The sequence below is a fragment of the Gallus gallus genome, chromosome 3 (assembly GCF_016699485.2).
Source record: "Gallus gallus isolate bGalGal1 chromosome 3, bGalGal1.mat.broiler.GRCg7b, whole genome shotgun sequence".
Taxonomy (NCBI): Eukaryota; Metazoa; Chordata; class Aves; order Galliformes; family Phasianidae; genus Gallus; species Gallus gallus.
In genome coordinates this window covers 104,262,468-104,287,567 of record NC_052534.1, presented here as the reverse complement: position 1 = coordinate 104,287,567, position 25,100 = coordinate 104,262,468, and the positions used below count along the sequence as shown (strand labels likewise).

Genomic DNA, 25,100 nt, shown 5'->3' with positions numbered 1-25,100 from the left:
GGAGCACCACCCCGCGCTGCCAATGTCCGCCCCTCGATCTCCCCTGAGCGAAGCGTAGCTTCGGCGTGGGTACGGAAGGAGCGGGGAGGGGAGCCGAGGGGGACGGTGCCACGGGGTGCGGGTCGCCGTGCGGTACGGGCTGGTGTCGGGGCGTGGGGAGCGGGGCGGGGCGAGAGCAAAGCATACTTACCTGGCAGGGGAGACACCATGATCAGGCAGGTGGTTTTCCCAGGGCGAGGCTCATCCCCTGCACTCCGGGTGTGCTGACCCCTGCGATTTCCCCAAATGCGGGAAACTCGACTGCATAATTTGTGGTAGTGGGGGACTGCGTTCGCGCTCTCCCCTGATTTGCGTGGTGTAACAGCAGAGAAAGGTAATAATTTCTCCCCCCCGCCGCCGTCGCACAGCGCTCCCGCTGCCCCCTCACAGCGCTGTGCGGTTCCCGCCTCGCTCCGTTCCGCGCCCGCTCTGCGCGCTGTGTGGGGGAACGCGGCCGCCCCGCGCGGATGCGGCGAATGCGCCGCCCGTCCGCAAAGAGGGCCGGAAAGCCGATCCTGGGAGCTCCGGGCCTATCGATCGCTCTCACCTCGGTGTCCGGGGAGGTTATGGAAGGAACCATCTCGGGAACCATCGTGGACCAGTCAAAGGTCAAGCAGGGGATCGGGCCCAGTCAGCGTGGCTTTACCAACGGTAGATCCCGTCTGACAAACCTGATGTCATTCTGTGACAAGGTGACCCGCTTAGTGGGTGGGGGTCGGGCTGTCGGTGAGGTCTACCTGCACTTCAGGAAGGCCTTTGGCGCTGTCCCCCACGACATCTCGTGCAGCAGCCGGCTGCCCACGGCCTGGATGGGCGTACGCTGCGCTGGGTGAAGCGCGGGCTGGATGGCCGGGCCCAAAGAGTCGCGCTCGGTGGAGCTGAATGCAGTTGGCGGCCGGTCACGAGCGGTGTCCCCCAGGGCTCAGTGCTGGGGCCGCTTCTGTTTAACGTCTTCGTTGATGACGTTGACGAGGGGATTGAGTGCACCCTCAGTACGTTTGCAGACGACGCCACGCTGGGAGGGAGAGTTGATCTGCCAGAGGGGAGAAGGGCACTGCAGAGGGGCCTGGATAGACTGATCGATGGGCCGAGGTAAACTGCGTGAGTTTCAATAGGGCCACGTGTTGGGTCCTGCATTTTGGTCACAGCAACCCCAGGCAACCCTACAGGCTTGGGGAGGTGTGGCTGGAAAGCTGCCTGATGGAAAGGGACCTTGGGGTACTGTTGGACAGTGGGCTGAATGCGAGCCAGCAGTGTGCCCAGGTGGCCAAGAAGGCCAATGGCATCCTGGCTTGGATCAGGAACGGTGTGGTGAGCAGCACTGGGGAAGTCATCCTGCCCTGTACTCGGCATCGGTGAGGCCTCACCTCGAGTGCTGTGTTCAGTTTTGGGCACCTCAGTACAAGAAGGACGTGGAGGTACCGAAGCAGGTCCAGAGAAGGGCAGCGAGGCCAGTGAAGGGCTTGGAAAGTCAGCCCTGTGAGGAGAGGCTGAGGGAGCTGGGGCTGTTTAGTGTGGGGAAGAGGAGGCTGAGGGGAGACCTTATTGCTCTCTTCCAGTACCTGAAAGGTGCTTACAGCGAGAGCGGGGTTGGTCTCTTCTCACTGCTGACAGCTGACAGGACGAGGGGAAATGGCCTCCAGTTGCACCAGGGTCAGTTTAGGTTGGATATCAGGAAACACTTCTTTACAGAAAGGGTGGTTAAGCACCGGAATGGGCTCCCAGGGAGGTGGCTGAGTCACCATCCCTGGATGTGTTTAAGAGCCGTTTGGATGCGGTGCTCAGAGATATGATTTAGCGGAGGGCTGTTAAGAGTTGGGGTACTGTGGTTGGGCTGCAGTGATCTCTGAGGTCCTTTCCAACCCGAGCAGTTCTCCGATTCTCTGATCTGCCGGCCCAGCCGAGGTGTGCGGGGAGCGCGGGGTGGGAAATGGATAAGAACTTCATCTGTTATTGGACAACATAAGTCAGGGGAGAGCGCGAACGCAGTCCCCCACTACCACAAATTATGCAGTCGAGTTTCCCGCATTTGGGGAAATCGCAGGGGTCAGCACACCCGGAGTGCAGGGGATGAGCCTCGCCCTGGGAAAACCACCTGCCTGATCATGGTGTCTCCCCTGCCAGGTAAGTATGCTTTGCTCTCGCCCCGCCCCGCCCCCCACGCCCCGCCACCAGCCCGTACCGCACGGCGACCTGCGCCCCAAAGCGCTGTTCCGCCCCGCCCCACTCCGCACCCATCCCGGATCCCCACGCCGCAGCCCACGCGCTGCCCACGGCTGTCCACGCGGGTTCCGTTCGTGGCGTAGCGCTCCCGGCATGCCGCGCGGGGAGCGCTCTGCACCCCGATCTGCATAGCGATCTGCATGGCCACGCCCCCCCGCCGCAGCCCCGCTCACAACGGTGCCTCGGCGCTCGCTGCTTTGCATGGCCCCGCCCCTCCGGCGGCAGCCAATCGCACTGCAGCGTCTCCGTGCCGCGGCTGATCCCCACTTCCGGTACCGCCGTCCCGAAGGCCGCGGGCCCGGCGGTACCGCTCGGGTGGAGGGGCTGCGGGGCGGGGCCTCGGCACGGGGCGGGATGGGGCGGGGCCGTGCAGATCGCTATGCAGATCGGTGTTCTCAGAACGCCGTACCGTTGAATGGTTTGGGTTGGAAGGGACCTTTAAGCTCATGTAGTTCCAACCCCCTGCTGCAGGCAGGGTCACCTCCCTCTAGCCCAGGTTGCTCACAGCCATACAGCCTGGCCTGGAATGCTTCCATGCAGGGGGGCATCCACAGCCTCACCGGGCAACCTGTTCAGTGTCTCACCACCCTCACAGCAAAGAATTTCTTCCTGATATCTGGTCTAAATCTGCCCTCTTCCAGTTTAAAGCCATTTCCCCTCATCCTGCCCTTATAAAAAGTCCCTCCCCAGCTTTCCTGTAGGCCCCTCCAGGTACTGCAAGGCTGCTGTGAGGTCTCTTCAGGGCCTTCTTTTCTCCACATAGCACAGCCCCAGCTCCCTCAGCCCGTCTCTGTAGTGGAGGTGCTGCAGCCCTCTGATCATCTTCGCGGCCCTCCTCTGGACCCTCTCCAACAGCTCCGTGTCCTCCTTGTGCTGACGGCTCCAGAACTGGACGCAGTACTGCAGGTGAGGTCTCAGGAGAGCGGAGCAGAGGGGCAGAATCCCCTCCCTCGCCCTGCTGGTCACACTTCTCTTGATGCAGCCCAGGATACAGTTGGCCTTCTGGGCTGCAATCGCACACTGCCGGCTCACGTGGAGTCTCTGCAACCCAGACACCGGACCTTGCCCCTGGCCTTGTTGAACTCCATGAGGTTGGCATGGGCCCACCCCTCCAGCCATCCCAGGGCCCTCTGGATGGCATCCCTTCCCCCTCGCGTGTCAGCTGCACCGCTCAGCTCGGTGTCACCTGCAGACTGCTGAGGGCGCACTCGATCCCACTGCCCACGTCGCCTACAGGGACGTGAAACAGCGCCGGTCCCGGCACCAATCCCCGAGGAACGCTTCTGGTCAGCAGTCTCCATTGGACGCTGAGCCGCTGACAGCTCTCAGTGCAGCCCTGCAGCCAATTCCTACCCAGCAAGCAGTCCATCCATCAGATCCATTCTTCTCCAGTGTCAAACGCTTTGCACAAGTCCAGGTAGGTAACATCGGTTGCTCTTCCTTCATCCACTGACGCCGCAGCTCCATCAGCAAGGCCACCACGTGTGTGGGGCACAACTCAACTCTGGTAAAGCCACGTTCGCAGCCCCTTCTTTACGTTCCCTTTCTTGTTCTATTATTACACCGTGAAAATCAGGGGAGAGCGCGAACGCAGTCCCCCACTACCACAAATTATGCAGTCGAGTTTCCCGCATTTGGGGAAATCGCAGGGGTCAGCACACCCGGAGTGCAGGGGATGAGCCTCGCCCTGGGAAAACCACCTGCCTGATCATGGTGTCTCCCCTGCCAGGTAAGTATGCTTTGCTCTCGCCCCGCCCCGCTCCCCACGCTCCGCCACCAGCCCGCACCTCACGGCGACTCCCATCCTCCGATGTCACCTCCGCCCCACTGCCCGCCCCTTCTAATCCCCTCACTGAGACCCGCACTGCACCCACGACAGCCCACGTGAGGCTCCCACTATTGCTATGTGGTGCTCCCGTCATGCAGCGCGCTGTTTAATTTGCATATCCCCACCCACATCCAGCAGTCTCCCCGCCCGGGCTGCTCTGCGTTCAGCTGCCTCATTTGCATGGCCACGCCCCCTTCGCTGCCCCCTCCGCACGCTCGGCTCACGCTGCGGTGCATCTGTGCCGCCGCTCTCCGCTGTACCCCTACCCGGCTCAGCATCATTCCGTGACCCCATCCCCACTTATTTATGCCCTCCCAGCCCTCCTCCTGGCTCCGTGTGACCAGAGATGCTAGCTCCCCTACAGCTCCTGCCCCAGGCTCCCCACCCCCCTAACTGTCCTGGCAGCAGTGGGGTTGGGGTACCCCTGCAGCAGCTGCAGGCTGGGAGGAACTCCATGCATGCAGTGTGCCAGCAGCTCCCAGGGCTGCACAGCCCAGGATGGTGCACAACTGAGCCCAGGGTGCCGCAGGCTGCCGCCACGTCCCTGGGCTTCTGCCACACCCACACCAACGACACAGGTTACGACCACGGGGCTCGGTTTATTGGGGTCCGTGCAGCTGCCCCCCTACTGCTGATCCACGTTCTTGACGCGCAGGACGACAGGCACAGAGGTGCAGGGGATCATGCCAAGGTCTGTGATCACCAGATCCACCAGGTCAGGCGGCGTCACATCGTACACCAGGTTGAGGAGCCGCAAGGATTTGTTCTCTGCCCAGCCTCCCAGCTGGGCCTGCCCCTTGCGCTGCACGATCAGATCGTCGGGGTCATCTGCGGGGAGAGGGGGATCAGAACCTCCGGGCAGGGGAACGGCCCAACACTTCAGCCCATCCCGACCAGCAGGAGGATGGGAGGGAGGGGGTCTGCGCCCTCCTATGTGGGAAAAAGGGGGTAGAGCCATACCCAGCTCGTTGGAGACGAAGGAGTCCGTCTGCACCCGCTCGCAGAACTTGTAGGTCTCGCAGCACACCAGCACAGGCACGTTGTAAGCCTTGGAGACCAACGCGATCTGCGACGTCCCCACGCGAGACATGACGGAGCCGTTGGCCAGCAGAGCGTGGGCTCCCAGCAGCACTTTGGACACCTGCAGGGGGAAGCACCGGGGAGCCATCAGCGCCGAGAGGATGGCGTTGCAGCCTCCCGTGCCGACCCAGCTCGCTCCTCACCTCGGGCAGCACGTAAGAGATGGCGTTGATCATCACGTAGGTGCAGTGGATGCCGTGGCGCACCAGGCGCCGCAGAGTCTCCCTGCCCTCCAGCCGCGGCCGGCTGTCCACCACGATGACACGGAAGGTCCGGTCCGTCTGCGTGTGCGCGTCGCACAGCGTGCGGTTCACCAGGGATGAGCTGTTGGGGACCTCAAGGGGCTGCTCTGCCTGGCCTCAGCTTCCCCCTCCCCAACCTCCCAGGCCTACCCGCCCCCCCTATCCGCCCCGATGGGGGTAGAGCTGCGGTCTGCCCTCACCGTGAGCGGTGTCGCCCCTTACCATCCGTACACCAGGATCACATCGTTGTCGTTTATCTTCTCAAAGGCGGATTTCGAAATGGCTTCAGCTGCCAGAACAATCTTCTCCCGCAGGTAGTTGTCAATTGTGCCCTGCAGCTTCTCCTTTGCCTGGGGAGACGGCACCGTGACAAACAGCATCATTTGGACCTTTGCCACCTGGGATGACTGTGAGCTCAGCACTGCCCGTGAGCCCCATCCTGCTCCCAGCCTGTTTGCTGAGTGCTGCTCTGCTCCCAAGCGGGGGCTCTGCAGAACATGCAGGGCCAGCTCCTGTCCCAGCACAGGGCTAACAGCACAACACGGTGCCTCGCTATGCACTGCACGTGCTCTTTCTGCAGCAGCCTCATAGAATCACAGAATGGCCTGGATTGAAAAGGACCACAATGATCATCTGGTTTCAACCCCCTGCTATGTGCAGGGTCGCCAACCAGCAGACCAGGCTGCCCAGAGCCACATCCAGCCTGGCCTTGAATGCCTCCAGGAACGAGGCATCCACAGCCTCCTTGGGCAACCTGTTCAGTGCATCACCACCCTCTGACTGCTCAGCTTCCCCCATTTTACACCCTTGCTCCTGACAAACCCCAGCCCATCAGCCTACAGATGCTAGCAGCTTGGCTGAAGCCAGCGGTCCGTGTGCAGCCACTCACCTCCTCCTCTCTCAGGGTGTCAGGGAGACATGAAATCTCCTTCTTGAGGAACTTAATGGCATTGCCCATGCTGACTGAGAGGGGCCGGCACTGGTTCAGGAAGCTGCAGAGAGGAAATGTGCTTAGCTCCAGAGTAGCCTGGAGGACAAGAATAGAAAAAGGGAAGATGCAGCTGGGCTGGGGATGGCAGCTGGAGAGGCAGAACCGAAGCCCCAGAAAAGCTCCAGTGGAACAAAAACCCGGAGAGATGGCTGACGGACCACATCAGTCTCTCTACTCTGGCACTGATTCCCCTCACCTGATGTGTGGCTTTAGCTTGGCCACTAAGTCCCTTGATAGCTCCTCATTAGGAGGAGTGGAGTAATCCCGAATCAGCTGAAACAAGAAGAGCAAGAGTGAGTTTGGCCGGGCATTGCACGTGCCCAGCCTCCCCCAGGAGCTTGCAGACCAGGCACTGTGTCTTGTCTCACTGCGTGTGCTGCGCAGCTTGATGAATTTTTGCAGAGGGGGAAATAAGGTGCTCTGGGACTCAAATCTGCACAACTGGAACAGGAGCCTTAGCAGGATGGATGCTTGAGGCCAGAGAAAAGAGGTGTGGAGAGGACTGAGCAGAACCACAGCCCCAGTAGCTGGGGGAGAGGAAGAGATGCTGGCACCTGGTGTAACATCCCTACTGCCTGGTGGGCGTAGGCAGCCCCCATACCTGTTTGAAGACTTCCAGCAGAGCGATGCAACGGGCATTGGAACCATTGATGATACCCTGGGAGTACTGGAGGCCGAGGCGCACCACAGCTGGGTGAATGACTGTGGAGGGGATGCTGAGGGGACAGAGGTGAGAGAGCTGTCAGCTCTGCTGCTCAGAGCCCAGGAAAGGCTAAGGCACGCTCAGGCCCCTCCACAAGCAATCTGAGGGATGGGCTGACAGAAAAGATCTGTCAGCCCATTGCTCCGTGACCATTTAACAGGCAGGCTGGCTGAAGCAGAGCTGAGGAGGCCACATACCTCATCTGCTGTGTCAGCGGCTTCTTCCGGCTGTACTGGTGCAAGTGGGAGAACAGGTTGACCTTGGTGCCATAGTCCTGCCTCAGAGGTACCTAACGCCAAACAGCAGCAATGACGACTCGTTCAAGGCTGCCATCCGGCCCTGCTTGTTCCAACACCACCGATCTCACCCAACCCTGGCTTACATCAAAGGTTCCCTGTGCCCAGCAGAGGGCAAACCCTACTCCCCACCCTGCCTGAACCTGACGCCCAGCACACGGGCCTGAGGCAGAACAGCCCTGCAGCTCGTCTCCTGCTGCCCAACCCTCCTCCTACCTGCTGGCGCTCCAGTTTCTTGGCCAACTTCCTCTGGGCAGCAGGGTCATCCACCTGCACGTGCTCTGGCAACCGCTTTACCACTGCGAGGATAGCAGAGAAGGTGGCACGAGGCAGCAGCGAACTGTTGTAGCCCACATCCCAGCCAGGCCGCCCCAATCGCAAGGCACGGCAGTAGCCAGGACGGCACAGAAACGGTGCCAGGACCCCGACCCGCTCACCCGGCAGCTCCCTGCACCCCAGCAGTGACATCTTTACCAGACGGAGCCTCGGTGGGGGTCAGCCTGGGCTTGGCCGGCGCAGCTCCCTGCCCCAGCTCTGCTTTCTTGGCCTGCTTCTGGGCCCGCTCGGCCTCCTGCTTGGCCCGGCGCTCCGCTCGCAGCTCCGCTTTGCTTTTGCCCCCCGGGGGCTTCTCGCCGTCGTTGGGAGCATTGGCTGAGGCTGGAGGGGACGCGGGGTGAGGAGTAACTGTAGGAGACAGAAAGGGAAGGCCTGTGCCCAGCCTCCATCGCTGGGAGACACGGCCCGGCGCGTGGGGCGGCTCGGTGGGGAGATGCTCCTTTGGGTGAGAGCCTGCCTTTGGGAATCATAGAATGGCCTGGGGTGAAATGGCCCACAGTGATCATAGTTTCAAACCCCCTACTACGTGCACGGCTGCCAACCAGCAGACCGGGCTGCCCAGAGCCACATCCAGCCTGGCCTTGAATGCCTCCGGGGATGGGGCATCCACAGCCTCCTCGGGCAACGTGGGGGTGAACGAAGCCCCGTGCAGCGACACGGGGCCCCTCAGCACAGCCCCGTTTCCAGGGGAGGAGGGCCGAGGCCTCTCTGTATCCGCATCCCTGCGAGGAGGAGGGGGAGAAGGCCCCGCGAACGGCCCTACGGGACGCCCTGCGGTCCCACCCGCCCCGAGGGCCGCTCCCACCCGGCTGTGCCGTACCGCAGCGCTGCCCGAGTCTCCCCCCGGGGACGGCCCTCACCGCGGGGCTGCGCGGGGTCCGCCGCCGTGCCCGGCTCCGGGGGCTCCGCCGCCGTTCCCTTCTCGTTCCTCTTCTTCTTCTTCTGCTGTTTCTTCTCCTTCCTCAGCTGCAGCTTCTCCTCTCGGGACAGCTCGGGGCCCTGAGGGCGCACGGTGAAGCAACCCCGGCCCCTCGCCGTTCCCCCGCCCGACGCCTCAAGCCCCGCTCACCTGCACTACCACCGGCACCGACGGGGCCGCTCCGGGGCCCGCACCTGGAACGGGGGCGACGTGAGAGACTCCCCGGCCCGGGGCCGCCCCGCTCGCCCGGCACGGCTCGCGCTCACCGCCCGGCGCCTCCCGCTCCGCCATGACACCCACCGACCCCGCCCCCCTCCCTCCGCCCGCTCACAGCGCCCCCTGCCGGCCGGAGGGCGCCGAGCGGCCGCGGAGCGGGGCGGGCCGTCCGACCGCGGGGCGGAGCGGGGCGGTTCCCGGGCAGCGCCATCGCGTGGGCCCCGCGGGGCGGTGCCGCGGAGCGCCGGGCCCGAGATGGCGGCGGAGCGCGGCCGGTAGCGGCGGGCGCACACCCCGCCCCGCTCCCCGGTTCCGCGGCCCCGACCCCGCCATGCACTTCTCCATCCCCGAGACCGAGACCCGCGCCGGCGACGGCGGCGCCGCCTACGTGGTGAGCGGGGCGGCTGCCGCGGGGCCGGGGGGGGGGGCGGTTCGCGGCCCTCGGGGGCGCCGCGCGGCGCCGTTCGGCCCCGCCCGGGGTTGGGGGGGGGGCGGCCGAGAGCGGGGAGGACCGGGGAGCCGCGGCCCGGCCGTCCCCGCTTCCCGCCGTGCTCCGTGCGGGGTGAACGCCCTCCCGCCCCGCTGCGGGGCCCGGAGCCGCCCGGAGCCGCCCGGCCGTCGGTGCGGGCCCGGCGCTTCCTTCAGACTTTGCCCCCGGCTCGGCGCCTCGGAGCCGCGCTGCTGGAGGACCGCGGGTGGCTGAGAGCCGGGGGGGCGCGGCCGGGAGGGGCTCCGGGTTGGATCTTAAGGACCGTTTCGACTCCGAAAGAGCGGCGCTGCGGCGGCACGGCTGCCCGGGGAGGCGGTGGGGGCACCGACGGGGTGGCGTTGGGATGGGCCGGGCGATCGGAGAGGTCTTCTCCGACCTGAGCGACTCCGGGAACGCCGCAGTTCGGCTCTGACCCGCTCCTCTCCCCGCCGCAGGCCTACAACATCCACGTGAACGGGGTGCTGCACTGCCGGGTGCGCTACAGCCAGCTGCTGGGGCTGCACGAGCAGGTAGGGAGGAGGGCAGAAAGCGGCACTGCGGAGCTGCTGTGCCAGGCCCTGCCTGCTGCGTGACACCCCGTCTTGGCTCCCTTCCGCTCAGCAGAGCCCTGAGGGTCGCTGCGGTTGGGTGTCCGGGCCGTCCCCGTCTCTCCAAGGGCTCTCACAGCGCTCCGCTTTCTTCCCAGCTAAGGAAAGAATATGGCACGAACGTGGTACCGGCCTTCCCCCCGAAGAAGATCTTCACGCTCACCCCGGCGGAGGTAGAGCAGCGCAGGGAACAGCTGGAGAAGTACATGCAGGCTGGTAAGCGGGGTGCTGCAGCCCGGGGCCGCTTCCCCTGCTTGGTGCCTCGGTGGCACTGCCCAGGTTGCCTTCCTGCGGCCACCCGGGCCCAACGTTGGCCCCTTCCTCCCGCAGTGCTGAGCTTGCAGCACTCCGTCTCAGTGTTCCTGGCTGCGCTCTGATAATAGCTGGCGTCGTTCCCTGAACGTCGGCCCGCAATACACAGCGCCGCCAGTGCTGCTCCTCTGTCCCCAGCCCCTTCCCTTTCCCTACTCCAGCAAAGGTGCACCCCCTGACTCCCCCATCCGCAGGGAAACCACAGCCATCCGTGTGCGCACGGTGCTCTGTCTGGGTGCAAACACTGAGGGGCTGCAGAGCAGGTGAAAGTTGATGTGGGGCCCCGTGCTTTCCCAACTAACTCTTCTCCTTGCTCGGCTTCCATCCCAGTGCGGCAGGACCCGACGCTGGGAGGCAGCGAGACCTTCAACAGCTTTCTGCGCAAGGCCCAGCAGGTGGGAAGGAGCTGCCGGGCCGGGATGATACGTGATGGGCCCCCAGACCCAGAGTGGGTGGCAGATGGGGCCGGGCTGCCAATCCCGGCTGCCAATCCCTTCTCTCTGCAGGAGACGCAGCAGATCCCTACAGAGGAGGTGGTGCTGGAAGTGCTGCTTTCCAATGGCCAGAAGGTCAAGGTCACCATCCTCACCTCAGACCAGACGGAGGATGTCCTTGAGGTGCCAGAGCTCTTGTGCTTTGTCCTTGCTCCAGAGCAGGGTTGTCCTTGGGAGGGGTCTGGGGAGCGGTGGGGCTCTGTGATGCCACGATCCCTTGGCTTCTCCGTTTGTTCCCCCCTGTCCTGTCCCCCATTTGGCAGAGGTCCTGGCTCCCCACAAAGTGCCTGGGCTGGATCCTTCCAGGAGGCTGCAGGGTGACGTACAGAGGTACTGTAGCTCTCAGTGGTGACCTCCTGCTCTCGCTCATAGGCTGTGGCCTCCAAGCTGGATCTGCCCGATGACCTGGTTGGCTACTTCAGTCTCTTCCTGGTGCGAGAGACCAAGGATGGAGCTTTCTCATGTGAGTTGAGCACGCTATGGGCAGTCCCACAAGGGCCTGGTGGGTTCCCCCAGCCCTGAGCCTCTGCTGAGCTGCCATTTCCCTGCAGTCGTGCGGAAGCTGCAGGAGTTTGAGCTGCCATATGTGTCTGTCACCAGCCTACACAACCCTGAGTTCAGGATCATCCTGCGCAAGAGGTGAGCTGCAGCCACTCAGCACCTGGGGGTGGTGTCCAGGACTCCCCGCGGTGCAAAAGGACCCTTCCACTTCTGACATTGCTACCCATGTGGTGCTTTGACCCACCTGGAAATGCACTGCGTGTCCCCCGTGATGCTGGGACTCGACTGCCCCACTGGGGTTGGTCCTCGTGTCCGTTTTCCCAGACATGGTGCTGCCTGCCTGTTGCAGCCCTGCAGAGTAGGACCTGGGCATGCTGGTGGCCTGTAGGTCGTTGTGAGCCAGCAGTGTGCCTTTGTGGCCCAGAAGGTCGATGGTGTCCTGGTTGACCAACAGTTGACCAAAGGTTGACCGTGAGCCAACAGGAGTTCTCCTCCTCTCTGTTCTGCCCTGGGCATCTGGAGCATTGGGCTCAGTTCTGGGCTCCCCAGTTCAAAACTACCCTGGATGCTTTCCTGTGCGACGTGCTGTAGGGAACCTGCTTGAGCAGGGAGTTGGACTGGATGATCTCCAGAGGTCCCTTCTGACCCCCCCACGGTTCTGTGAGCGGGATGTGGCTGCTGAAGGCTGCGAAAGGGAGCGGGCTGTGGGGGCAGCCCAGCTCCACGTCCCTGCCTGCAGGACGGTGTTCTCCCCACTGCTGTCAGGAGCTGGGGAAGAAGCTGACTCGTGTGGTTCCCTTCCAGCTACTGGGACTCCTCCTACGATGATGATGTAATGGAGCATCATGTGGGACTCAACTTGTTGTATGCACAGGTGAGGGTCTGTGTGGCCCAGCGGGGTGAGGAGGGGGCAACGCAGCCCCAGTGACTGCTCTGCGGCTCTCAGGGCTTTGGGCCCAGCTGCTCACCAGCCTCTGCTTCTCGATAGACGGTGTCAGATATCGAGCATGGATGGATCCTTGTCAACAAGGAGCAGCACCGGCAGCTCAAGTCTCTGCAGGAAAAAGTCTCCAAGAAGGAGGTAGGGGAGGGCATGATGCTGTGGTTGGAGTAGTCCTGGGCTCCAGACCGGTCCCACTGCCCCGTAAGAGCCCCAGGGCTGAGCTTGGCGCCCGCTTTCCAACCGACGGAGCTGCCTGTGGGTGCTGATTTTCCCTGCTCTGCCCACAGTTCATCCGACTGGCTCAGACCCTGAAATACTACGGCTATCTCAAGTTCGATCCCTGCGTCACGGACTTCCCCGAGAAGGGATGCCACGTCGTCGTCAGCGCTGGCAACAACGAGCTCAACTTCCAAGTGCGGCTGCCGAGCGAGCAGATCAAGGAAGGCAGCTTCAAGGTTACGCGCATGCGGTGCTGGCGGGTCACGTCCTCGGTGAGTGCCTGGCTCCTGGGCACGAGGAGGGCTGCTGGGACCCAGCGGGAAGGCTGCTGGCTGGGCTGGAAGCCTGGGGATGGTCTCAGCCTTTTGGGGCATGGGAACTGGCAGTGGTGAAAGGCCCACGTGGCTCAGCTTGTGTCTGTGCAGGTGCCGATGAGCAATGGTCCCTCAGGGAGCAGCCCAGGGAAGTCGGAGGTGAAGCTGGAGCTAGCTTTTGAGTATCTCATGAGCAAGGACCGGCTGCAGTGGGTCACCATCACCAGTCCACAGGTAGGGCTGCCTGCACACCAGCATTAGAAAAGGGTGAGAATGAGGGGCAGTTTGAGGGAGAGCGCAGGTCTGGGCTCAGCGTGGTGCGTTGGGAAGGCCGTGGGGTGCGTGAGGCCGCTGTCTGACAACACTTCTCTCTTGTAGGCCATCATGCTGAGCATCTGCCTGCAATCCATGGTGGATGAACTGATGGTGAAAAAGTCAGGTGGCAGCATCCGCAAGGTAAGGGTTGGGTAAGCATATTGTCTAGGCGGGTCTCGTCTTGTCCCTGTGACTTTGTGAGGTCTAGGCTTGGCCTCGCTCGCCCTCCTCAGCATGGGGCCAGCTAAAGGATCCCCAGGGGGAAACTCAGCTCTTGGAGCTACCTACCCATGGGGACCCTGCTAACGAGTCCAGCTTCTCCCCTGCAGATGTTCCGCCGGCGGGCGAATGGGGCCCTGCGGCGCTCGGACAGCCAGCAAGCCGTGAAGTCACCCCCACTGCTGGTGAGTGCGAGTCTGCCCCTGTGGGGAGATGATTGCAGCATGCTTAGCTGTGGGTCAGGTACAAGAGCCAGAGAGGTTCCACCAGCAGGGCTGTTGCCTCGCTCCTGTAGCCTTGGGATGAGAAAACGTTGGCCCTGGCGCCGTCCCTGAGGGAGATAGGCGATTGCGGCTGGGCACCCCAAGGCCTCACCTTGAGGGTTGGCAGCACTGGCCAAGGACTGGTGCACAGAAGAGCAGTGAGCACGGGGGGGTGACACATAATGCTGCCTGACTGTGCTGTCCCTGCAGGACTCGCCTGACGCCTCCCGGGAGCCGATGGCCAAACTCTCGGTGAGTTGTGGGTGTGTGTGTGTGTGTGTGCAGTGGGTCACCCTGAGACTGAGCTGGAGCACGTAGGGGATCCTCCCTAACACATCTCCTCCTTCCGCAGAGCAAACTCACCTCTGTCAGTCTGCGAGGGATCAGCCACTCCAGCTCTGCTAATGATGTGGGCGCTAACGACTTCCATGGCAATTACGCCTTCGAGGGCATTGGTGATGAAGATCTGTAGTCGCTCCCCCCTCCTAGGACAGCACTGGCCTGAGGGCCCCAGGGCCTTCGCCGAGGAATGTACGACCTGCAGACAGGTTGCAATCAACGTGCCTCTCACCTGCTACCATCCACCTTCCCCTGCTCCCCAAGGGCTGGGGAGTGCATCCCCAACCCACCATTGCCTTCAAGGCTGGGGGCAGCTGAGCTCCTCCTGCTGCCGGCTTCCCACGGGGCAGCCTGTGCCGGTGCCGAGCCCTGGAGCAGGTGTCGCGGAGCCCAGCCCAGCTCCGGAGGGGCAGAGCCCCCCCTTCTCTCACCCTGGGAGGACCTGGGCCTACATCAGGCCTGGCCCACTGCGTGGGCAGGCGGCCGCCCCAGGGGGTGTTGGCAGCAGCCCGGTGGCACCGAGCGGCCCTCGCGAGGCTCCATAATGCCAAATTAGCCTTTAGGTTTCTGCTCAGAGACAGAGTGCAGTAAGCTGTCTCTGGTGGGGCTCTGTGCAGAGCCCTGTCTCTAACCCGCTCGTAGACTCCAGTGTAATCTAGGCTTGTAACCACCTATCTCCTGCTGCTCAGACCGACCAGAGCATTAATGGACAGTAACCGATGTTTACATACTGCGATGATGATTAAAATGGATCCTGATTGGTACCCGGGCTGTCTCTTGTGGGGTGGTAGCCATCGCTCCCCTCCCACCTCGGTAGCCCCGTGTCCTCTCCCGAAGCAGACCAAGGTCCCTAGGGAGAATACCGGATAACAAAACTGACTGTTTAATGCTTTTATACACAATATAAATTACACTGACCGGTACGGCAGCAGCCACAGAACCAGTCCTGTTCTCCCCTTCCTCCCTTTTCCCATATGCTGGCGGAGGAAGGCTCTGACGGGCAGGAGGAACAGGCCGGTGCCACCCAGCGTGGTGCCAAGGATACAGCCCCACCACGGGCAGCGCAGGGCTGTGAGAGACCCCTCCCAGGGCGGTGGGCCCTGCTTAAGGCAGCCCTGAGCCCAGGGGAGCTTGTTGCCCATCCCTCCCCCAGGGAGGGCAGGGGCCGCAGCTGGCGAGGGGTTGGGGTGCCCTGTGGCCCCCCCAGGGCCCGGCGTGGGGCCGAGCCCCCGCAGCCGGACTAAGTGCTGTTCAGGGCAGGGCCGTGTCCACGGCAGGAGGAGCCAGGAGGGCTTTGGCGTTGCGTGGGTTGACCCAATTCTCAGCCGTGTGGCCGTGGATTTTCTGGTGGCGCTTGTAGTTGTCCCAGTGGCCAGTGGTGTAGGTGCAGTCCCGGCACTGGAAGGGCTTCTCGCCCGTGTGTCGCAGCATGTGCCGCTTCAGGTTCATGCTCTGGTTGCAGCTGTAACTGCACAGGCTGCACTGGAAGGGCTTGTCGCCCGAGTGGATGCGCCCGTGGCGCTTGAGGTTGGCCAGGTTGCCGCAGGCGTAGTCACACAGCTGGCACTTGTAGGGCTTCTCACCCGTGTGCACGCGCTGGTGCCGCTTCAGGTTGTCGAGGTGGGCGGAGGCGTAGGGGCAGAGCGGGCAGGCGAACGGCTTCTCCCCGCTGTGCGTCTTCATGTGCCGTGCCAAGTGGTTGGGGTAGTGGGTGACAAAGGGGCAGAGGCTGCAAGCGAAGCCTTTGTCCCCGGTGCCTTTACGAGGGCTGGCGCCCGGCTCGGTGCCCAGCACCGCCAGGCTGCAGCGCCCACAGACCTGCTCGGCCAGGCCCTCGTCCTGTGCGAACCCATCGTCCAGCACCAGCCCACACATGCGGCACGTAAAGGGGAAGAGCAGCTCGGGCAGCACGGCCGTCTCCTCGCCCCGCAGCCGCGCGCAGCCGGGCAGGAAGGGGCCGCTGCCGCTGCCCATGTGCAGGTTCAGCTCCGGCAGCAGCGGCTCTGCGAGACAAAGAGAAGCAGGGATGTGAGCGGGCAGCACAGCGCTGGCAGAGCGCAGTGGTGATGGCGCCCCGACACGGGGCCGGGAGCCACCCGAGGACGCGCACCGGGATCGGCACAACAGAAGATGGCGGGATGCGCTCCTTGCCCATCTCCGGACTGCGCCCTGGGGCTCTCCCTCCCGCCGCGGTTTCCCTCCCAGCCCCGCCTTACCCGGGTCCTTGTCTTGCTGGTGCTGCCCCTCGCCTTCAGGCAGGCGGTGGCTGAGCATGTGCCGCTTCAGGTTGCGGCTCTGGTTGCAGCGGTAGTCGCAAGCAGCACACTGGAAGGGCTTGTCCTGGCTGTGGACCCGTTCGTGGCGTTTGAGGTTGCCCAGGCTGCTGCAGGCGAAGCTGCAGCCCGTGCAGCGGTAGGGCTTCTCCCCGGTGTGCGTGCGCAGGTGGCGGGTCAGGTTCACCAGCTGGGCCGAGGCGTAGGCACACTGCGGGCACGCAAACGGCTTCTCCCCGTTGTGTGTCTTCATGTGGCGCTTGAGGTGGCTGGAGTAGTGGGAGGCGAAGGGACAGAGCTGGCAGGTGTACACGATGCGCTGGTTGCGGCCGCCCTCAGTGCCGGCGCACTGCAGGCAGCTCTGGCCCAGGCTGGCAGCCAGCTGCAGCCCACACTGGCGGCAGGGCAGCGCTGCGGGGCCGGGCTCGCCGCCCTCCTCGGGGTCGCTGTCCACGCTCAGCTGCTGGTACCCGGAGGAGCAGTCGTCGTCGCTCAGCGTGTACGCTGGGATGGCGATCTTCCCCACCAGTGCCTCTGCTGAGAAGAGCATGGGGATGGGATAGCAGAGGGAGCTCGGTTTGGTTCATGCCTGGCCCCATTTTGCTGCCACTGATCCCAGGATGGGGGACCGCAGCCAGGAGGCATCAGGCAGCTGCGCTCGCCCCGGTGGCACCCGGGAGCCTGCTGCAGCCCCAGCGCTCAGACAGCAGGCCGAGGCAGCCCAAGCTGCCCCCAGGCCCTGCTGCAGGGCCTCAGCCAGTTGTGCCAGGTGTTGGTGGGCACAGCTCACCAGGCTGCTGGTCCTGGTCCCATGGCCAGCAACAGGCAGCGGAAAAGACGTCCTCCGGCCCCACGCAGTGCTGTTGCCCCACAGGGAGGCTCTTGGAGGGCATTTCTGCTTGCCAGCTGGACATGGATGTGTAACACCAATGCGCCAGCATGGGATGGCAGAAGCAGAGCCACTGACCTGCAGCCACCCACATCTAGGACCCACATCTGGGACACCTGGAGCCCTTGGGTGCATCCACAGGATGCTGCTCAGGACAGAAGGGTAGTGGCACACAGCAAAGCCTTGCCACAGTCAGCCTCAAGCCACCTCCATCCATTCCTGTGTTGTGCCCAACCTGGAGTCCACGCAAGAGGTTGCAAGACCCAGCAGTTGGCTGTCGCCCTGGATTGTCCCCTTTGCTGCCACTCACCCTGCAGGGTCTGTGTCCCAGGGTCCCTGGGCACGGTGAGGCCGCTCCATGCTCCCTCGTGTTTCCTAGTCCCAGATTCATAAACACTGGGAAGATCTGATGCCAAACCAGAGCATCCCGCTACAGCCTTGCTATTGCTAGGGGAACATCTTGATCCTAAGCCCCATGCCAAGGGTCCTCCCTCCAAGCTTGGTGGCACAGCCCAGCATCCCTGAAGCACTGCCCCGCTGGGACAGCACCGCCCGTGGGGCTGAGAACATAACCAGTGTTGGCTCTTCAGGAATCCAGACCTGCCAGACACTGCTCCCCAGCTAGGCTGGAGCTGGGGGCAGAAAGGGATGTTTTTCTAGTTGCAAAGAGCTGCTGCAGAGAACAGCTTTTTGCAGCACGGGCAGCATCCGGCACCGCGGAGCCAGCTTTGTCCCAACACAGGGCTGCGTGCACGCACTGCAGGGAGGTGCAGCCCTTGGAGCAGAGCCCATCTGCCAGGCAGCTGGGGCCGATCCTCAGCACAGAGCGTGGCATCTGCACCCAAAGCACGGCCCTCAGGGGAGCAGATGGGGTGCAGGAGCTGGGTGGCGCGTGGTGCTCTGTGTCGGACACGTCCCCATCTTATTCCCCGCCCGGCATCCGAGGGAGGTGAGCCACTCTCACTGCTCCCTGCGAGGCACCGGAGCCGAGCAGAAGTGTTACCTCCTCTATCTGGTTGCCCTGAAGCACTGGGGCTGCAGCCAACGGCTGCAAACGGCACAGGAGCGCGGGGCAGCAGCGCCGTGAGGAACAGCCGCTGGAGGAAAGGCAGCGCTGCTCCCCCACCCCGGGGCCACGCAGGGGGCGGCGGCATTGCCCCACGTCCCGGGTAGGACCCGCACAGCCCTGCGAGAGCAGCGGCTGACGAAGCGGCTCTGCCTGCGGGCCACACGGCTGCAGCCGCGGCTCGGGAGGCCCCGGGACTCCCGGGGCGGAGCGGTGCCGCTCTGAGGACACCTGGTGGGGGTCGGTGGCGGTCCCCGCCAGCCCCAGAGCCCGGGGGCGTTAACGGGAGGTAGAGGCCCCGCGGGGGCACGGCGCGCCCCGCGGGTCCCCGCGTTACCGGGGAGGCGGCTCTCCCGGCGGATGGGGATGGAGGCCACCGACGGGGGGACGCCGCCGGGGGTCGCGGCGGGGCCGTGCGGGGCGGCGGCACGCACCTGGCGGTCCCTTCTCGCAGGCCAGGCCGCGGCCCAGCAGCAGGTCGCCGGGCAGCACCAGCGCCGCTCCCGCCGTCTCCTCGGGGCCGTCCTCCGCTTCCGCTGCAACACACCGAGCGCCGCGGGTCACCGCCGGGCTCCGGCCGCCGCCTCCGCCGTCGCCCCCCGGCCCCGCCGCGCACTCACCCTTCACCGGCTGCGGGTGGCTCTGCTTCCGCCGGGGCATCGTGGTCGGTCCCGGCTCCGCCGCCCTCCGTCCCGCCCGCGGCCCGCCAGCCGCCCCCGCCAGCCCGGGGCGGCCACCGCCGCCCCGCCTCGACCGGGCACTTCCGCTTCCGGCCGCCGCGGGACAGGGCCGGCGCCGGAAGCTGGCGCCACGCGCCGGAAGTAGATCGCGAACCCGGAAGTGTGCTCTCGGTCCGTCGCCCGCCCGCCCCGCCGCCTCAGTGCCGGTGCCGGAGGGACGCGGGCGGCGGCCGTTGGGGCCGCGGCTTCGGTATGCGGCGGGGGGGGCCCGGCCGGGCAGCGGGGGAGGCAGGTGGGGATCGAGCGGGTCCCCGGGGCCGGGCCCTGCGCTGGACGTGAGCGAGGCCGTGCGCGTGTCCCCGTCGCTCTGAGGCTTCGGGCCCGGCCCCAGGCCCGGTCCCCGCCTGCAGGAGCTGTGCCGCTCGCTCCGGGGCTCCGCTGGACGTCTGAGCGATCCTCGGTGTGCGGCGCCGTCGGCGGTGATCCGGAGCTGAGAGGTCACTGAGGTACGGCTCAGGGCGGTCCGGGCGGGGTGGTGGAACCGTGGAGTCATTCGGGTCGGAGCGGCACTCCGAGATCACCGCGCCCACTGCCCACGGCCCTCAGTGCCACATCCCCACGGTTCCGGAGCACCTCCCGGGATGGTGACCCCACCACCTCCATGGGCAGCTGTGCCACTGCAGCACTGCTTTTTCAGAGAAGTTTTTCCTCACGTCCGACCTGAATCTCCTCTGGCACAGCTCGAGGCCATGTCCTCTCCTTAAAACAATAGCATTCTTCCCAGGGAGTGGGGCAGCACAGGGGCCACAGTGTGGGCACTTCTCGCTCCTGCTGCACCAGCCCTGCAGACAAACTTCAAACAGAAATAGTATTTAGTGGGTGTGTTGGATCTGAGTGGTCTGAGAGGCCTTTCCCAGCCTTAATGATTCTGTGATTCTATAAAAGTCTGTGGTGATGGCAGCAGTGGCCCGAGATGGAGAGTCAGGTTTCCATTGGCTGTTCAGTTCCCACCTGACCAAGGGGGTTTGTTACCCAGAGTGGCACAATGCAGTGTCGTGCACACCCCCAGCAGAGCAACGTCATCAGACGCCTCGGTCTTAACCTGAGTCATCACCAATAGCTGCCCCTTCCAGCGATGGGGTTTGGCTGGTCTAGCTGTACTCAAAGGGGAAAAAACAGCGGAGGCTGCTGGAGGAAGGGTGGTGGTGCAGAGGGTGGTGACAGATTGGAACAGGTTGCCCAAGGAGGCTGTGGATGCCCCATCCCTGGAGGCATTCAAGGCCAGGCTGGATGTGGCTCTGGGCAGTCTGGTCTGCTGGTTGGCGACCCTGCACATAGCAGGGTGGGGGGGGTTGAAACTACATGATCATTGTGGTCCTTTTCAACCCAGGCCATTCTATGATTCTAAAGTAAATAAAAGCAGAAGGCTGCAGCAGTACCATGGGAGTGTAAAGCATTTGGTGTGACTTCTTGGGGAGAAGGAGAGAATGGGGTATGGTGGATCCACTGACACTGGGGTCAGGGGGGTTATGTTGTGGCTTCAGGTTAACGTGAGCTCTAAGTAAGGGAAAACTGTGACAGATCTACCTCATCCCTGCTCTCATCCCTCGATCCCTGTTCAGCTGATGATTTGCCTTTTGGGTCTCCAAGCTCTGTTGTCTATTTTACATACAGAGGGGAGGCTGAGGGCTCTGTTCTGCAAGGCTTGTACTGGGGAGATTCACCTGGCCTGCAGGAATGGGTGCCAGTTTCTGGCCAGTCTGGAGGCAGAGGGGCTCTGCGGGTCCCCTTTAGCTCACGTCCTCCTCGGATGTCCTCTTTAGTGCAGCCCTATGGACTCTCCAGGGCTGGCAAGGCAGGGAGACTGAGGCTGCTGCTCAGTTTCTGGGCCCAAAGTGTAGCAGTGTAGCGGGGTCTCACGGATGCTGAGAACTCCTTCCCACCCCCGGGAACTCCGTGCTTATCACATGCACTTCCTTCACAGGCTGAGCAGTGTGGGCTGCAGCTGGAGATGGTTTGGCCACTGATTTTGGAGATGCTAGCTCCAAGGCACAGGTAGGACGTGTCTGCCCTGCCATGGCTGCTGTGCTGGGGCTACCACCGCTCCGCTGTCCTCCGTAGCCTGCCAGAAGCAGATTGCTGCCCCAACGTGCCACCATGGAGCAGCCCCCGTGGGTGCCTCAGCCCCCACGCATCCCAGGCTCCTGTGGGCAGAAGGCAGAGGCTATAGGGGAGATGCCGCCAGACCCGGTGCAAGAGCCAGGGGACCCCGAGGAGCTGCGCATTGCCCTGCCCCAGGGAGAGGATGGGGAGCTGGTGGAGTGTCCCCTCTGCCTGCTTCCCCAGCCACCCGAGGCCTTTCCCAGCCTTGCCTCCTGCTCCCACCTCTCATGCCGGGCCTGCCTGCAGCAGTACCTGCGCATCGCCGTCAGCGAGAGCCGTGTGCGGGTGGCCTGCCCACACTGCCCCACCGTGCTGCAGCCTGCTGACGTCCACAGCCTCCTGCCAGAGCCTGCCCTCCGTGACAAGTATGAGGAGTTCCTCCTGCGGAGGCTGCTGGCAGCTGACCCCGGCACCCGCTGGTGTCCCGCACCGGACTGCAGGTGACCGTCGGCCCCTGGTGTGGATCTCTTCTTCCTGGCAGGCTGGCGTGCCTGCATGCTGTGAGCCTTTTACAGGCTTGTGACTCGATTGGGTCTGTTCAGAGACATGTCCTGATGGTGGCTGCAGAGCCTGGGCAGCTGTGTGTGTCGGTTAGGGGTGGAGCGTTTGGCTGTGGGGACCTTAGGGGATTTTGTAAGTGCTCAATGGGGGAGGCTTTGCTACGGTCACTGAGCTGACGAGAGTAGCACCTGGCTCTTGAATGCTGGCTGCTGCTCTGCCACAGCACAGAGCTGGGACCTCTCGATGCGCAGCCTGGCAGCTGTGCTGGGATGCAGGGGGAGGCCATGGACACCAGCAAACTACCTTCTTTCTCCCCACAGCTATGCTGTCATTGCCTATGGCTTTGCTGAGTGTCCTCGCCTCACCTGCGGGCGTGAGGGCTGCGGCACCGAGTTCTGCTACCACTGCCGGCAGCTCTGGCACCCTGATGGGCCCTGTGCAGCAGCACCGCTGGCCTCCAGCCTAGCCAGCCCCTCTGCACAGCTGGTTCACACTGAGGAGCCTGCCAATGGTGAGACCCTGGTCCCGGATGGGAACGTGGGGATTTGACACATCTGAGTCAAACGCTCTTCCTGCCGTGAGCCAGTGGTACCCTTCTGCTGCCTCTGCATGGAGGCGTGCATCCCCTGGGCTGGGGTTGTGGAGCAGGACCTCGTGCTGGCAGCGCCCAGCTCACACAGACACCCACGGGGTGGGTTGCAGCCCTATGGCAGGGGCTGGGGGAGAGCTGCAGTGTCCTGTCCTGTCCTCAATCCCAGTCCATCTGCCTTCCCCCTGCCAGTTGAGGCTGAGGACATCAAGGTCTGTCCCCGCTGCAGTGCCTTCATTATGAAGATCAACGATGGGAGCTGCAACCGCATGAACTGCACGGTGTGCGGCTGCCTGTTTTGCTGGCTCTGCCTGCAGGAGATCTCTGATGTGCACTTCCTGAGGTCAGTGTGGGGCTGTGGGTTGTGCTGGGGCTTGGGGGTGCCATCAGGAGTTGTGGAGGCTGTGGGGTCCTGCAGGAAACCATGGCCATGTTCTGCTAGGTAGCAGGGGTGTAGCACTGCTGCAGGACCTGCCAGGGGTCCATGGTGGGGTGGGGGAACCGGGCTTTCTGCTGCTCTGGAGTGCAACAGGTGCCATTGTCTGCCTGTCCCTGTGCACTTGCTGTTGGCCCAGGCTCTTACTGTCCTTGCAGCCCATCTGGATGCACCTTCTGGGGTAAGAGGCCCTGGTCAAGGACCCGGAAGATCCTGTGGCAGCTGGGCATGGTGCTGGGGGCACCTATGGTGATCTCCCTTGTCGCAGGCATTGCTGTGCCTGTCATTATCATTGGGCTTCCCATCTACACGGGTAGGAAGGTACTGGTCCTGGGGTCTCTGTATTCTCGCTCTGCATTGAGCCTGACAGCCCCTGGCCTCAGGCCTGGGGGGCACATATCTGAAGAGCCGATTCACCCGTCTTGCTTCTTCTCCAGGTGCTGGGCCAGAGCCGGAGGAGCAGCTTGTCACCTTGCCAGCAGTGCTTCTCTGTCACCAGCGGCGTCCTCCTCTCTCTCTTTGTGTCCCCCATCATAACAGCTGTCACGGTGGGTAAGTGCACCTGGGGGCTGGTGGCGCGGGGCCACTGATGGAGCAGCTTTAGGGGGATATCAGAGACCTGTGGCAGGAGACCTTTGGCAGGGGTGGTGGCTGCCAGTGCAGGCTGGTAGTAGCTATGTTTCTGCCCACAGGCATTGGTGTGCCCCTGATGCTCACCTACGTCTATGGAGTGGTAGTGCTGTCTCTGTGCCGGAGCCGCAGTAGCTGTGGCCGCAGCCAACCTGGGGACCTCGGTGTGGTGGAGCTGGAGAACCTGACCAAGTGTGAGTCCTGCACTGCCAGCTGTCCCTTGGTGGGGACCCCTGCGTGGTGCTGCACGGGCTGTGATCCTGCAGCTGTGGCAGCTCCACGGCCTGGGGCTTCCTGTTGGCCTGGGGCAGCAGGGAGGCTGCAGGTTGGTGTCATGGAGGGGGCTGTGAGTGTTGTCCAAAGCACCCACAGCCTGGGTCCCGTTCATGTGCCTCGCTGCAAAGAGCTCTGAGGTCTGTTCTGCACCTGATGTTGAAGTGCTCCTCATGCACAGGGCGTTCAGCACCATCTCTCTCTCTCTCTGCTAGTGAATGAGCTGTGGTCAGTGCTGCCCAGCCCCAAGGGCGCTGAGGACGGAGTCCCGGACACAGCCACCTCTTTCCCCAGCAGCAGCCACAGCCCACGCCCCAGGGTGATGTGGAAAGAGCAGGACAGCCACTCAGCCAGCACCATGGTCCTCGCAGGGAGCACACTGAGTGATACGTCCTACCGGTGAGCTGAAGGAGACGTGGGGAGGAGGGAGGTTGGCACGGCAAGTCCCCTTTCCTAACAGCCTTCCCCATGCTTACCGTACCGCTGGATGGGGACTCAGCAGTGTTCTCCTGTTGGGCTGCTGCCCTAACGTGTTTGTCTGCAGAGAAGGCATCAACATCGAGGTGGAAGTGGCGATTGAATCAGTACCACATCCCACCCGAGAGCAGAGCCTGTGCAGCCCACAGTCAGGGCAGTCTCTCTCAGGGGACTCCCTGGAGGGCACCAGCGATAGGTGCAGCGTCACAGGCGTCCCAGCGGAGTGCAGAGGACAGCACAGCAGTGAGCTGGGAGATCCCTGAGCTGCAGAGCACCCACTTCAGCTCCCACCGACGTGAAGAGCCCACACCTTCCTTTGGCAGCCCTGGATGCCCTCCGCATGGCATCAGCAGCCTTAGGGCCTGGATCTGGCCATCCCCAGACTCGGCAGGCCCTCACCCCCCCCATACTCAGCACTGCCTGCTCCCTGTTGTATCCATCCCATTGCACCTCTTCCCCAAAGGCAGGCTTGAGCATTGGCACTGCTGAGAAATAAAACACTCCAAGTGTCACAGCAGGCTCTGATCTGTGGTGCCCTCGGAGGCCGGGCAGGGCTTAGGGTTGCCAGACCCCACCACAGCCAAGGGACAATGGGCACAGGCTGGGTGGTGCCTGTTTGCGTTCTGTGCTTCTGACCCCTAAGCAGCCTTAGCAAAACTCTTGATTCTATCCTGATAGCAGACTCATTATTAGAGCCAAAGGCCTTGGCTATGGCATGTGACATACCACAAAGCGTTTTGATTCGAAGTTCTCAAGATGAAACGTCGACAGCACACAGTAAGCACTCGAAAACCAGTTACATCTCAATGCAGATTTCCAATGTGAGATCACTGCCAACCAGACTCCGTGGAGTCTCTTTACTAACCAGCACCAAAACTGAAAATTGACCCTCCTGAAACCGAAACCTCACTGCAGGAACCAGAAAGACGACAACAGACCCTGAGCGGGGCTGCAGGAGCCTGCTTTGATAGTAAGGGGACAGAAGCAGTTCCAGCTCTGGGCATGTCATTACCGGGCACTTAACAGAGGGACTTTGGGGCAGGGCCGCTTGGGAAGGGGCTTACCTTGTCACAAAGATGAGTTCTCTGGGCTGGTGAAGCATGGGTGCAAGGTGAAGGGACACAGCAGCAAGGAACAGCACAGTTCACTCCCACAGGAGCAGCAGCAGGATTAACACAAGCCATACAAAGCTGCCCACAACCCAGCGACCCTCATGCTGCCTTGAGACACAGGCAGAGACGTTCTCTTCTCCCT

The 25,100-nt window shown here is 63.3% G+C and overlaps 4 protein-coding genes and 3 non-coding genes across 14 annotated transcripts; 3 read left to right on the top strand and 4 right to left on the bottom strand.

Moving 5' to 3' along the window:
* The first annotated feature begins 182 nt into the window (after positions 1-182).
* On the top strand, positions 183-346 carry LOC112532242. Its single transcript, XR_003074699.1, has one exon. It is a non-coding gene; the product is annotated as a U1 spliceosomal RNA (small nuclear RNA).
* Positions 347-2,007: 1,661 nt separating this feature from the next.
* LOC112532231 lies at positions 2,008-2,171 on the bottom strand. The gene has a single exon (XR_003074688.1). It is a non-coding gene; the product is annotated as a U1 spliceosomal RNA (small nuclear RNA).
* A 1,664-nt stretch (positions 2,172-3,835) lies between these two features.
* LOC112532220 lies at positions 3,836-3,999 on the bottom strand. The gene has a single exon (XR_003074679.1). It is a non-coding gene; the product is annotated as a U1 spliceosomal RNA (small nuclear RNA).
* Positions 4,000-4,669: 670 nt separating this feature from the next.
* On the bottom strand, positions 4,670-8,969 carry EIF2B4 (eukaryotic translation initiation factor 2B subunit delta). Of its 2 annotated transcripts, XM_423512.8 has the most exons (12): positions 8,808-8,969; positions 8,599-8,737; positions 7,877-8,086; positions 7,619-7,701; positions 7,304-7,395; positions 7,005-7,119; positions 6,600-6,676; positions 6,302-6,404; positions 5,635-5,762; positions 5,314-5,494; positions 5,051-5,231; positions 4,670-4,918 (listed from the first exon to the last, which is right to left on the bottom strand). In XM_423512.8, exons 1-12 carry the CDS (start codon positions 8,946-8,948, stop codon positions 4,716-4,718), a joined length of 1,653 nt encoding a protein of 550 aa, XP_423512.2. In that variant the 5' UTR covers positions 8,949-8,969; the 3' UTR covers positions 4,670-4,715. The 2 variants fall into 2 exon arrangements, with proteins under 2 accessions (XP_423512.2, XP_025004882.1); XM_025149114.3 differs by lacking the exon at positions 8,808-8,969 and having other exon boundaries at positions 8,559-8,726.
* A 140-nt stretch (positions 8,970-9,109) lies between these two features.
* On the top strand, positions 9,110-14,633 carry SNX17 (sorting nexin 17). Of its 2 annotated transcripts, none has more exons than XM_015285015.4 (15): positions 9,110-9,264; positions 9,798-9,872; positions 10,049-10,166; positions 10,593-10,657; positions 10,769-10,879; positions 11,129-11,219; positions 11,308-11,395; positions 12,062-12,131; positions 12,246-12,338; positions 12,488-12,691; positions 12,845-12,967; positions 13,112-13,189; positions 13,378-13,452; positions 13,741-13,782; positions 13,883-14,633. In XM_015285015.4, exons 1-15 carry the CDS (start codon positions 9,205-9,207, stop codon positions 14,000-14,002), a joined length of 1,413 nt encoding a protein of 470 aa, XP_015140501.1. In that variant the 5' UTR covers positions 9,110-9,204; the 3' UTR covers positions 14,003-14,633. The 2 variants fall into 2 exon arrangements, with proteins under 2 accessions (XP_015140501.1, XP_015140500.1); XM_015285014.4 differs by having other exon boundaries at positions 12,830-12,967.
* A 103-nt stretch (positions 14,634-14,736) lies between these two features.
* Positions 14,737-19,345, bottom strand: ZNF513 (zinc finger protein 513). Of its 3 annotated transcripts, none has more exons than XM_015285021.3 (4): positions 18,718-19,345; positions 18,532-18,633; positions 16,086-16,679; positions 14,737-15,872 (listed from the first exon to the last, which is right to left on the bottom strand). In XM_015285021.3, exons 1-4 carry the CDS (start codon positions 19,328-19,330, stop codon positions 15,121-15,123), a joined length of 2,061 nt encoding a protein of 686 aa, XP_015140507.2. In that variant the 5' UTR covers positions 19,331-19,345; the 3' UTR covers positions 14,737-15,120. The 3 variants fall into 3 exon arrangements, with proteins under 3 accessions (XP_015140507.2, XP_015140508.2, XP_015140509.2); XM_015285022.3 differs by having other exon boundaries at positions 16,086-16,676; XM_015285023.3 differs by lacking the exon at positions 18,532-18,633.
* On the top strand, positions 18,908-24,358 carry RNF19AL (E3 ubiquitin-protein ligase RNF19A-like). 4 transcript variants are annotated; one of them, XM_046939393.1, is made up of 10 exons: positions 18,908-19,027; positions 19,188-19,283; positions 20,762-21,380; positions 21,762-21,952; positions 22,223-22,373; positions 22,625-22,787; positions 22,904-23,018; positions 23,159-23,290; positions 23,585-23,768; positions 23,914-24,358. In XM_046939393.1, exons 3-10 carry the CDS (start codon positions 20,935-20,937, stop codon positions 24,107-24,109), a joined length of 1,578 nt encoding a protein of 525 aa, XP_046795349.1. In that variant the 5' UTR covers positions 18,908-19,027; positions 19,188-19,283; positions 20,762-20,934; the 3' UTR covers positions 24,110-24,358. The 4 variants fall into 4 exon arrangements, with proteins under 4 accessions (XP_046795349.1, XP_046795348.1, XP_004935873.2 ...); XM_046939392.1 differs by having other exon boundaries at positions 19,169-19,283; XM_004935816.5 differs by having other exon boundaries at positions 18,908-19,283; positions 23,919-24,358.
* Positions 24,359-25,100: the final 742 nt, after the last annotated feature.